Source organism: Poeciliopsis prolifica, unplaced genomic scaffold, assembly GCF_027474105.1.
Source record: "Poeciliopsis prolifica strain line A6 unplaced genomic scaffold, Auburn_PproV2 SCAFFOLD005, whole genome shotgun sequence".
In the NCBI taxonomy this organism is placed as follows: Eukaryota; Metazoa; Chordata; class Actinopteri; order Cyprinodontiformes; family Poeciliidae; genus Poeciliopsis; species Poeciliopsis prolifica.
In genome coordinates, this window is record NW_026562380.1 from 9,645,897 (window position 1) to 9,658,034 (window position 12,138).

At 38.7% G+C, this 12,138-nt stretch overlaps 2 protein-coding genes across 2 annotated transcripts; one reads left to right on the top strand and one right to left on the bottom strand.

Annotated features, from left to right (window-relative positions):
• Nucleotides 1–1,438: 1,438 nt before the first annotated feature.
• On the bottom strand, nucleotides 1,439–5,032 carry LOC129360166 (arginine vasopressin-induced protein 1-like). The gene is made up of 3 exons (XM_055030289.1): nucleotides 4,917–5,032; nucleotides 2,524–2,897; nucleotides 1,439–2,190 (listed from the first exon to the last, which is right to left on the bottom strand). The coding sequence occupies exons 2-3, from the start codon at nucleotides 2,844–2,846 to the stop codon at nucleotides 1,932–1,934; spliced, it is 582 nt and encodes a 193-aa protein (XP_054886264.1). The 5' UTR covers nucleotides 2,847–2,897; nucleotides 4,917–5,032; the 3' UTR covers nucleotides 1,439–1,931.
• On the top strand, nucleotides 4,628–7,613 carry marveld1 (MARVEL domain containing 1). The gene is made up of 2 exons (XM_055030290.1): nucleotides 4,628–4,700; nucleotides 6,407–7,613. Exon 2 carries the CDS (start codon nucleotides 6,536–6,538, stop codon nucleotides 7,031–7,033), a length of 498 nt encoding a protein of 165 aa, XP_054886265.1. The 5' UTR covers nucleotides 4,628–4,700; nucleotides 6,407–6,535; the 3' UTR covers nucleotides 7,034–7,613.
• Nucleotides 7,614–12,138: the final 4,525 nt, after the last annotated feature.

Here is a 12,138-nt window from a genome sequence, read left to right on the forward strand (position 1 = left end):
AAGTCAAGTTTGATTGGTAAAAAGTTTGAGGAAAAATCTAAAATTTGAGTTGTTTCCAATTCTAACTCGGTCAAGTTATTTTTCCCCCTTCAAAACTAAACATTTTGCGCCATCTAGTGTCTAAAAGTTGACATAGCTATGAGAATGACAAATAAACATGAGCGTGAGAGGGCAGCAAATGTTTCTGCTGAAACATGTGCTGCCCTTCTCTGATGGATTGTTTTCTTAAATACCTGCTCTGCATATTTGTATATATAGATAAAATACAATAAATAAATGAATAAATGTCGTTATTTATAAGACAGACTTTTTATTATAATACACCATTTTTTTAGGTCAAGATATCTCTCCTTTATCAATCACTACACATGTTCTCATTAGGCCAGCTGTTGATTATAACACATTTTGTTCAGCATAACAGAGCTTTCACTAGCAGAGGTTAGTTTTTAGAATAAATCCCCCCCACCTTTACTGTGATATTTAGCATAGAACCCCTAAAAGTTTATTTGACAATTTTGCTTATTGTTGAAAAAAATGACCATTCTGAGTTATAAATAGATATCAAAAGTACAAACTAATGTACTGTATAATTGATCAATCTAAAACATATGTGTACATTTTTGGGCAAGTTAAGTTTTTCACCTCAATGGTTACCTCCCAAAAATGAAGTCTGTCAAGTGATTTAATTTTTCTTTTTTTTCTTTTTTTTTACCTGAGCCTGGAGTTGATGTAAAGATTCACAATTTTCAGAACTATTGATATCAAGTGAAGGACTGCTCTTAAAACATGTTACGATTCTTTGTTTTTTAGGGTTTTTTTACTTTGACCTCCACACCTGTAGAAATTAGCTGCAAATCTGATCAGCCCAAATGAAGTGCCATTTTGTATTTCATATGAAACTATGTGTTAGTGATAACTATTGTACTCCTTGACAAAAATATATTGACACAAGTCCTTTTGATATAACAGAGGGCACCATAGCTAGTAAGACAGTCAGACAATAATGTGGCTTTGTAAAACTTCTTTTGATTCCAAGTTTTACATTTGTTTAAACATTTCATAAGGTCTGGTTCAGTTTTAAATTCCCTTGCAGTTAGGAACAATGTGAACTATGAGGTTCAAATACTGAGAAAAAGAACCCAGAATAGCTAAATGAAAGCAGGTGTGAGGTTAAGATGTAGGTGTGTTTTGCTATATTCTTAAATTGTCTCAAACTAAACACAAAAAGGTTTATGAAAACAGTGCATCAACATAAAACACAATACCAATAAATTATTTAAAAATGGGATCTCTTTGTAGTTTTTATAGTTGTGCTTTCTGAAAACTACAAATATTCTTGTACCACACTAAAAGTAGAAAAGATGAAAATAATATGGTAATGTGCTTAAATTAGGCCTTCTGTTACATTATGTTGTGATAAATAGACAATGACAGACAATAAAAATCAAAAAGATTTTATTCCCAGAGTTCAAAATGGAGCATTTCAAGTTTATGGAAAAAAACTAACAAAAATCCCAGACATGTTTTCCAATCTCCAGATGAGAGAAGTGCTTGTTTTTACAAAAGCACTTCAACATATTATTTTTGGTCTATTAGCAACCTGAGCTTTCAGTAAGTAATAGATTTGGTGATATATTTTTTCCAAATAAATACATTTTAATAAAACAAAATCCTACATTTTTTATGCCAATCATCTTATTCTCCTTATGCATCTTAGTGTTACTACTAATATGAATTTAAGAACAAACAGAAGGTGGGCAACAACCTTTCTTTAAAGCTATGAGATGGTTTGAATCAGTCTGTGGTTTAGGCGAAGATACTAGTGGAACTGCATTTCCAACAGGTGATAGTACAGTGAGAGAGAGCAGCAAAGGAAAGGCCAAACATACACATCCTTGTTCTGTCCTGGACATCTTCCTGTTCTTTGTTTCTCAGTGAAGTATTCGGTGCAGGTATCTCTCTGGATTACTTTCTCCTGTCCTCCTCAGTCCTGAGCTGGTTCTAGTTGCTCTGTCAAAGTTTCCACCAGGGTTTTGTTTCTCAGTTAACACCGATTCGACACAAATCTCTCCTGAAGGCGCTTCAAATGAGGAGTGTCTGTAGGACTCTGGACTTCTCTTTGTCTCAGCTCTAAAATCCCTGTCCTCGCCAGCGTCTTTTCCCTGTCTCCTCGGAGAGGTCTCTCCAATCCTAAGCAACAGAGATCGTTGTTAGGGATGACATTACAGGGGAAAGGTTAGTATATAGCAATGCATGATACATTGGTTTTAACATGAGAGTCGGCCAATGTTAGAACAGAATAGAAATACAAATAACCTTTATTGTTCCTCTGTGGGGAAATTCACTTTGTCTTTTTAGTATATTTGTATCTTTCTCATATGCAACCTTGGGTGACTATTAAAAATCAATGTTTTGTTCCATCTTGTTGCTAATTGTGTGTTTTAGGAAGTGGAAACCCATGTGGTATTTTTTGGGGGGTATGTGACTTAGATAAGTACCTCCCTAATATGTGGGTGGTTGTACCTGAGGTGGCTGAAGGCTCGCAGCCAGTGCGAGCCCATCGCATCTCTTCCGTTGGTCCTAAGCGCTCTGCGGTGACCTCGACTCCGAAGCGCTGTTAAGGCCTGAGCGAGTTTAGCCTCGTCTCTGTGTCCCCAGACGAGCTGGGCCCTCTGCTCGGCATCCTCATCTCCAGCTGCCCTAAACAACCTCTGGAGCTGCCACAGGTTCACGGTGCTGAAAATGTTTCCTGAGCCAGACTTCCTGTTCTTCCTCTCGGCCAGACGCCACAAGGAGGAAGGACCGGCCACCACAGAGGGAGAAGCGGAGGCAGATCTAGTATCCATCCAGAGAGAGGCGGTAGAGGTGGCAGACACACGATTTATACAGGCTTTATTCTGTGGGGGAGAGGAGGAATTGTTTCAGATAAATGTGTTGACCAAAAGAGAAAAGGTTGAAAGGCTATACAACAAGTGACTTCGTCAAATTTATCTGCTTCTGGTGCTTTATCAATGACAAAGAAGTGAGTCCTGCTGAGCCAGGAAATGGGTACAAAACCACATCCTCACTCCATGGGAATAAGTAAAACCACAAGACAGCAGCTGTCATTTGGCTGAGAATCCTCCAATCAGCTCCGACTCTTTAATCCTGCTTGAAGGCAAGTGAAGATGAACACTTTAAAGCCCATTACACTTCAGATGGTAACTTTGTCTCCCTTTAGGCACATCTGTTAAAAAGCGGGACAATCATAACTCGGTGCTCAGTGAATGGCAAAAGTCACAACCGAGTGACTGCTTTCTGCTCAAAGTGCTTTCTGCTCAGCTGTTCAAATAAAAATATGTTAAAGAAATGGGGCACAAAATTTCTCTTTACACAACAGATAAGACGACAGAATACGACCAGAGAATGTAAAGTCAGAGCGCTTCCTGAAATGTAAATTTATCCCTTATTTGGTAAATGCCAGTTATTTTAAAGTCACAAAATGTACTCTCATTATGAGTTAATTACTGCTGTATTTCTGTTTTTCCAAATACACTGGAATATGACTATATAATAAAAGCATGGCTTCATCAGGAAACATATTTGTACCTTCCATGTAAAATAAAGTAGCAACTTATTGTCCCAAAGTTTTTACTTTTGAGTTCGTGTCACACACATAAACAAAAAAACTTACAGTGCCTTGTAAAAAAAATGCAATTCCCCATTAACTTTTTTATATTTTTGCAATATGAAAAACACAAATTTTTATATACTTTCTTAGTATGTTATTTATCTGATACACCACAAAATAGTGGAGGACAGGGGGTTTATTCTGATATCTAGGAATTAAATCAAGTGCACACACATATAAAGTCCTCCTGTGTGGAATTTATTCTCAAAATAAATAGAGTACAACTGTTCTGTGTATTGTTCAGAGGTTTGGTGGAGAACATAAGAGAAGAAAAAGCATCATAAGAACCTAAGAAACACAACAGACAGGGAGAGGGTTGTAGAGAAGAATGAAGCAGGTAAAGTAGTGTCCATCTCATAAAGCTATGTTCAGTCCATCATCTAAAAATAAAAATAAAAAAAATCTGTGACAGCTGCAAACCTGCCAAGACATGGACAAGCATCTACACCAGGGGTCTGTATGCTGAGTCTTCGGGCAGGTCATTAAAGTCTTAGTTTAACCAGTTCTTCTTTTTAAACATTCAAAATTTCATCTCACTATAAAACTAATAGGTCTATATTCCTGCTATGGTATTTGACTTAACACGTTATGTACTCTGTATAAGCTCTGCACAAATAAAATAAAATAAAAAATCACGGGATACTTTTCATGACACTGCATGTTCTTTAACTGCATTCAACCCTATCGCAGTTATTTCACATTTATTCTTCTCATTACGGTAATGAAAAGTTATTTATTTCAAGCAGGTCATTTTAAAGATGTCCATGTTTAAAGCAGCGCCTCGGTATCCACTAGTTTGTTAATTAAAGTGAGTTTCGCGTCCTCTTCTAGTTGCGCTGCAAGCTGCGCAGTCTCTGTTGCGCATGAAGCTAGAGCACAGCGCACTTTCTCTATTACACATTAACTAGTACAACTGACTCAGTTGTGAGTCACAACTGAGTCAGTGACTGCAGTCAGCTCATGCAACATTTGACCCTCCACGGTTGTTCTTTTATAACAGAACCACCACCTGCAAAGAAATCGTCTCAAGGTACTTTGAACTGCCTTGCTGCTGAAATAGTCAGTGCATTCAAACTTGACGAAATGTATAATAGTTGCATGAAGATTTGCTGGGATAAACATTTATTCAACAAACTACTTTCAGAAAGAAAGGATGAAAAGTTTGATTATGTGAAAAGTGATAATGATGATAGTAATAGTAATAGTAGTAGTAGTAGTAATAATAATAATAATAATGGGGGCTTACCTGAACATTTAGTCCATCTATATACCGGCACTCCACTGTTTATTAAATAGAGCAGAAACCCCAGTAAGCGTCGACACCCTGGTGCTGCTGCTCTGTTTCTGCTTCGATTTGGCTCCTTTCAGTTGCCTGTCACTTATAAATCAATGACGTAAAAATAGACTAATAGGAATGGAGCGACGCGCATGCGCCCCCTCTGAAGTCTGGTGAAACTTGCTGCTTCAGCCAATAACGAGTCCGGAGGGGCGTGGATGGCGCTTGGCTCCGCCCACTGGCCACGTCGGGCGTTCAGGCCGTAAGCTCATTGACGTCAATGAGCCCGGCTGGAGCGAGGAGCGGCTGTCATTAATGTGAGAAAGAAAGCAACATGTGAGGATCCTGCGCTGGGATGACGCATGCAGAGCTCATGAGCAGCGGAGCTCTATCAACAGAGCTGGCCTTATTGAGAAAAACCCCAAAGGTGACCGGTCAAAAATAATGCAATAGCGATGCAGACTGATTAGTCGATTAAGCTCCACATAGGCTTATAGATTTATAGATTATAGAAAACAACTTCTCCGTGCATGGACGAAAACGCCGATGTCGATGCCATGTTGTGAGGGGCTGTTTCGTTGAGACACACACCGTGAGACGTTCTGAACATAAGGTCCTGGTTTCGTTTTGGAAATGAAAGGAATAAAGAAAATAAAAGAAAAACAATACGCTTTCCTTTTCTACCAAGTTCGGTCGCATCAAAATCACCCAAAAAAGTTAGAACATGTGCAAAAGTTCGACATTTTCTGTCAAAGAAGGTGAAACTCATACGATATGGATCTATTACACATAAAATGAAATACATTGCAGTTTTTATTATCATCGTTATTAGAGATAATAAAATCCTTTCTGTAAAAGTTAGGATTTTACAGAAAGTTATTATTATTTTAATTACATTTTAACTCAAGGCTTAAACAAACACTTCAATAGCTCACGTTATGTGTATTGAATCTATAACATATGATTTAAATCCTTTCAAATGACTTTTTGCTCCATTCAGATTTTTTTTATAGTAGAAGTAATAACAATAATAGGCATTTAATAGTTATTTAATATTATAATAAATAACGTCAATATTGTTTATCATGATGTTGCCATCTATCATTATAAAATCGGTTGAACGTCAGGTTTGGTCCCGTTATCCTGATCTCCAAGGCAAAGTTGCCACTCCCAGCATGACTGATGGATGTGGACAAAGACGCCCGTCTCTGCGTCTCCGAGTCTGAGGCGGAGTGGAGCTTGAATTACAGGACGCCCCTTCCACAGACCGTGGACCCAACAGAGGAAACGGAAAAGACGAAACATAGCCTGCGAGAAGGCTGGTCATTTCAAAACCCCGGGCTGTGGAAAGAACAGAGAGTCCCCTCTTTATTCCCGAACTTTGGTTTCTTTTTTGGGCCTCAGATCCTCCTGTGAAGACTACTTTACTTACACGTTTTTTTTCACCATCTTTTCTCCAGCTGTTTGCAGCTGGCAAAAAACACCCGCCCTGATCGGGAGAAGGAGAAGAAAAAAAAGCTCGAGTCTGAGCGGAGAAGAGAACTGAGAACAGAGATAGAGAGAGAGAGAGAGAAAAGAGAGAGAGAGAGATGGCACCCCAACTTCCCCAGCCTCAGGTGAGGAGCAACATTTCCAAGTTCCTCCGGAGCTTCTTGGGAATCTCCCGGATCCTGCAGATCCTGTTCGGAGCTGGGCTGTGGATCACGGTTGCTGCCAACAAGTACGACGGCCCCGTCCACTTCGTCCTGTTCGTGGCTGTCCTGTTCTGGCTCCTCACCCTCGCCCTGTTCTTCATCACCCTCCTGGACAAGCAGGACCTGGTTCCTCTGCTGGGAGGAGAGCGCTGGCTCTGCACCAACCTGACGCACGACGTGGCCGCCGCCGCGCTTTACCTGCCGGCCATCGGCGTCATGTTCTACAAGACGGAGAGCTACTCCTACTGCAACCTGGACCAGTACCAGCACTCTTGCCTGTATAAGGTCTACCTGACGGCGGCCGTGTTTGCCTGTCTGTGCTGCCTGAGCTACCTCCTGTCGATCATCTACGGAGGCTGCAGAAAGAGTCGAGGGGAACAGACTGTCATCTGACGACACTGAATCAAGTTGAGACGAGGTATGGAAGAGGAGTACCCACTGCAAGATGATGAATAGTTCCCTTCACTGTAATTTTACTCAAGAACTGCCTCTACTGTCTCCCATCGTGGCTTTTATTGCATGAAAAGCAGCTCCAGGTACAAAGGTCAAGAACCCCATGAGAGGGTTTGATTGGTTGGAGTACAAGTCTCAGTATTACTGCCGTTTCCATCACAGACAATAGTGTACATAATAATGCAGAACGTTTCTTGAGAAGCATTTTTATATGTAGCCTAATGGAAAATAGCCTTTTAACTCAGTTCTAAATCACCGGAATGCTGCAGATTTATTATGACAATTATTTTTTTATCTTACACATTTATTTTTTTTTTTGTATAATGACATTTTCTACAGATAACAGACATCGACTCTCAACGGTTTTTCTTTTGTCTATAGTGCAAACATCCAGTTTCAGCCTTCAAGATGGTAACAGTTACAACCTCCTGGGTGTGAATGGTGCTGTATGCTGAACAAATATGCTCCTAATATAATTTCAGAGTATATGAATAAAGATGCCCTGATTGATGTTTCTTTACTTTACTAGATTTTATCAAAAGCAACCATGCACAGTGCTAAGTCTGTTAAAATCTCTCTATATATATAAAACAAGAGCCTCTCACATAGACATCTGAGTGCATGAGTAAGAATATGTGTTATGTCTTTTAATTAATCTGGAAGGAGGCTCTTACCGGAACAGTTGTCTGGAGTCTGGAGTCTGGAGGTGGGGTGAAACTTCAGCCAACAAAAGTAAAGCCAAGTATAGATGATTCAGTGCCTCGTGTATACGGTTTCAAAACATGCTCTTAATTATGTTGCTTTGAAAACACTTATTTCCAACAAAAAACACTGCAATTATAGCAACTTCCATGCTTTTAGAACAAGTGAAAAACTTCATATTAATACCTGTGTTTCGTTCATTTATTTATTTATTTATTTTGTAATCAGGATGCAAAATTTAGAGCTAAACAAACAAGATCCACATTGGCAACTGGAATTAATGAGCATCTTTTTTTGTGGGGTGGGAAGATGGGGTGAGGGAGGGCATCAAAATGAAAGCTTGTCTTAAGTCCTGATTCACAATGAGAGATGAGGACTGTGCAGTTACAATCATCTGTGCGAATGAAGATAGTGTACGACCTGAGCTGCAAGACTGGTGCCGAGGGTTAATGTTAACCAGCTGCAGCACAAGGACAGAAATTTATGTACTTCTGAAGACGAAAATGAGCCTCCCCTCACACACACACACACTCACTCCCACCCACCCTTCTCCCTGTGGAGACTTCTGCAGAAAAGTTGTCCTGTCCACGTGTCCCTGCCTGCAGAAACACAACTGGTGCAGACAGCTAAATGGAGGCAGTTCATTAGTCTTGTGTGCAGCCTAAACAAAGTAGCAAGCATGAGGTACTAAGTAATTGACAGCAAGCAAAGAAAATCATTTATGTTTTGTTTAGCTCAAAAACATGCTGACGATTAAGCCCAAAGGAAGGTTCTCTACATTTGCCATTAAGGTTCTGGCAATAAAATGTTTTCTGTTACTCTACCATACGACTTTAAATGGTTGAGAAAAAAGAAGTTAAATTCTAAGTATTTACATCCTATGCAGAAATAAAGCAAATTACTTTCAAAAGGGTTTGAAAACAACAAAAATTAGGGTTTTGTGTTTTTTGTTCCATCTGCACAGACAGTTAAGAAAGCACAGACATTACTATTAGGGTATGTAGAGACAGGCATAATCATGTAGTGCCAGCTGTCTGATTTCTTTTGGCTGGTCATGCAACGAGACATTTTCTGTATAGACTCTCCCACCCATCTGCAACCCCTTCCAGACACTTTTCTCTTCCCCTTTCTGGAAGTAGAGCATTATGTTGAATGAAGCTGCAACGGTGAAAAATCTCAGCCATGTCAGTCAAAGAGTGTAACACTGACTAATATATGCATCATCTTTCAGAGCAAATGCTTACATGTACATGACTGGAACTGACTTTTACTTTAAATGAAATAGTGTTCATGTTTTGGATGAATAACATCTCAAAGATGAGTATCACACCCTTCTTGAAAATTGGAATCACGATTTACTATGAATTTGTTCCAGTGTAAAGTGTGATTAGAACAGGTTGCAGTAATTAATCAATGTAAAAAGAATATGAATAATTCTTGCTCAGAAATAGTTGTCAAAGAAATGCATGCACATTTTGATACTGACAACACTTTTCATAGAATAAAATGTAGAAACAGCAATGTCAAAGCACAGGAAATGTGGTGCAGTGCTGTAAAATAGAAAAGGGATTAGTGATTAAATAAGTATCCCTTTTTTTTTTTTTTTGAAAGTTGGGGAAGTTGAGTCAGAAGTGCAAAGACTGAGAAGTAAGGCTATCCCAAGTGAAGGTTTGTGGTATGTCACCAGAAAGACAGGATGATAGTAATAGTTTACCTAATTAAGAAAAATGCTGCAAAACCTCAAATTGAAAATACATGATTGTCAGTATGTCAGTGATCTTGAGAAAACATGGCCTTAAAAGCATTCTTTGAAAGAATGCAAAGTGAAAATTTACTATGAAGTGAAAATATAAATGGCACAGTGAACAATGAAACAGCATTTAGTCTCTGAAACTCCAGATCAGCAATTCAGCCCAAAAATATTTATGTTCAAAGGTATATTTAAGTTTAAAGTAATGCTTTGATTTTACCAACATGTTGCTTTTCATTGGATATAATGTTGACATTTTGGAGTGGAGCACTGTTGCCTTTCAGCAAGTAGGTCCTGGGTTCACACCCCGGTCCAGGTTCTTTCTGCATGGAGTTTGCATGCGTGGGTTGTCTCCAGGTATTGCGGTTTTCTCCACAGTCCAAAAACATGACTGTCAGGTTGATTGGTCTCTCTAAATTCTCTCTAAACAGTCCTGACCCGAATCTGATGGTGAATCTGTGGAGAGAGATGAAGTTAAGGGCAGGGCTCATCGGAATCTTTTGAAAAGTAGTAAGACATTTAACGTATTTCAGCATCTTCAGAAAATTAATATTTTGATGTTCACTGGAGTGCATAAAAATCATTTCAGCAACTCTGCAGCTCCATGGAAGCTTCCGCAGTACATCCCCACCCAAGCTTGAGGTGAGCAACTTCTGCTGGAAGTGTCCACTTTGTCAGCATGTTCTATTTTTTTCTCTGTTTTCTTCCTGTCTGGCCCAAGTGTCTACAAGTTCTCGCATGAAAGACGAAAACAAAGACTCACACACAGCAGTGCCCTTTATAACCACACTTTCAACAGCTACTGCTGAGATGCACATTCCACTGCCAAGGAGACGCAAGGAGGGGTCGAAAAACCACATGAAGGAAAAACGAACAACTGCGTGAGGAGAAGAAGAAAAAAGAGCAAAACTAGGGGAATTTGTGACAATATCTTATAAAGAGGAATTTGATATCTTTAATTCCTGTCTGTGAGAAGATTGAATCAGCAACATGTTGTGAGTGGCAGCTTTGTTTGTCTCTGATACTGCAGTTTATGGTTTCCTTATTCACTTATGCAAGGAAACCATAAACATCTGTTAGAGCAGCTCTTGGAAAAGCTATGACTCTGAATAGGCCTTGTGTCCATGTGTTGTGTGAAGGCAGTCAGAGGGAAATGGTGATTGCTATTTATAGAGCTTTGAAAATACCACCACTTCCTTTAATCTCCCGGTCTTTAGCCAACTTTTCATGCAGAATGTATTACAGAAAGAATGAGCTTAAGGAGCTGAAATGAGAAGGAAATGGCTGCATAAAATGACAGATTCCCTGTGTTAAATCGTAAAGCTTCTGAAATGTAAGTGTACATACTTACTGCTGTACCTTTGTTTACCACTAATAAGACTCGTACCTTCTTAAAGCATCACATTTGTACCCACAAAGGTCACATTTCTATGTGATTTTTTATAATTGTTGCTTGCTGTTGTTTCCTGTGTAATGTTCCTTGATAGAAAAATTGCCTCCCAGTGTTGATGATGCCTCTTCTGATAACAGATAACAAGGCTGGTAACTGTTTTCAGGCAAACTTTCTCCTCCAGTCTCAAGCCACATGGGCTAAATTTTTATTTCACAATAATCAATTGTTGTAGACACAGAGGTAAAACAAAACAAAAAAAAACACATCTCTAAATCACAATGATGAAAATATTTAAGAAACAAATTACAGTTGTCATGTGAGAAAATTGGGTTTCTAAGTGACTCTATTGATCTAACATTTCAAACTGCGTCATTCATTTTGAAGCTATAAATGGACCCTGTTCAGAAGTTTCAACTGAATTTTAATTCCTCTCTTCTGTTTAGAATAATTAGACTTTCTGAGAAGTTTTGTTGCATTTTATTTTGAAATTGTTTTAGTTTCAGTTTCCTGATCTTTAGAGAAAAAAGACAACTTCTACATTAAAAAAAAATTCTACTTATGATTGGAAAGTAAATCAATAGCAATATCAATAGATCAGGATCCCCAACATTTATTAAATTTTCAGCGGTGTGGTTCTTTCACACTGTGTCAAAATAAAAGCAGATGAGTAATTAAAGTGTAGATATATCGCTTGCAAAATATTGTAAATATTTAATAAATGTCAATTTATTGCATGTAAATATTTATAATGTGACGTGAGCTCAGAGTGGGAAGCTACAATTAGCTTACCATAAGATTGTGTTCAAAAATATCAGTGGATAAATGGCTTAAGGCTGTTAATGCCACAGCAGGTATGGAAAACCACAAATGCAATAATTAAATCATATAGAAATCTATTGTTGAATAAATAAAATATTACTTATTTTTAAAATATTTTGTCATTATTTCAACTTGAGTCTTGCAGAACTGATATCGTTTCCATAGCGATGACCAGAGACAATACCTTGCCCTTGAAGTCCAGTGAGGTCACTGATGAGGTCATCAATGACAAAGAAATTCTAAAGTAGGAATCTCAGTGCTTCAGTCAGGATTCAGACAGCTTTCAGAGAAGATTTGCGAACAACGATGTCTTGTTTGAAAGCACTCGTGCCTTTCTTGATACCACTGGGTTGGGGCGTAGGATACGCCGTTTGCACCGCA

What these genes read in the sequence shown, in the direction of transcription:
- LOC129360166 (XM_055030289.1), bottom strand. Translation starts at nt 2,846, where the DNA reads ATGGATACTAGATCTGCCTCCGCTTCTCCCTCTGTGGTGGCCGGTCCT. An exon ending in CGAGCCTTCAGCCACCTCAG is followed by an intron (nt 2,191 to 2,523) that starts GTACAACCACCC and finishes TCTGTTGCTTAG; the next exon opens with GATTGGAGAGACCTCTCCGA.
- marveld1 (XM_055030290.1), top strand. Translation starts at nt 6,536, where the DNA reads ATGGCACCCCAACTTCCCCAGCCTCAGGTGAGGAGCAACATTTCCAAG.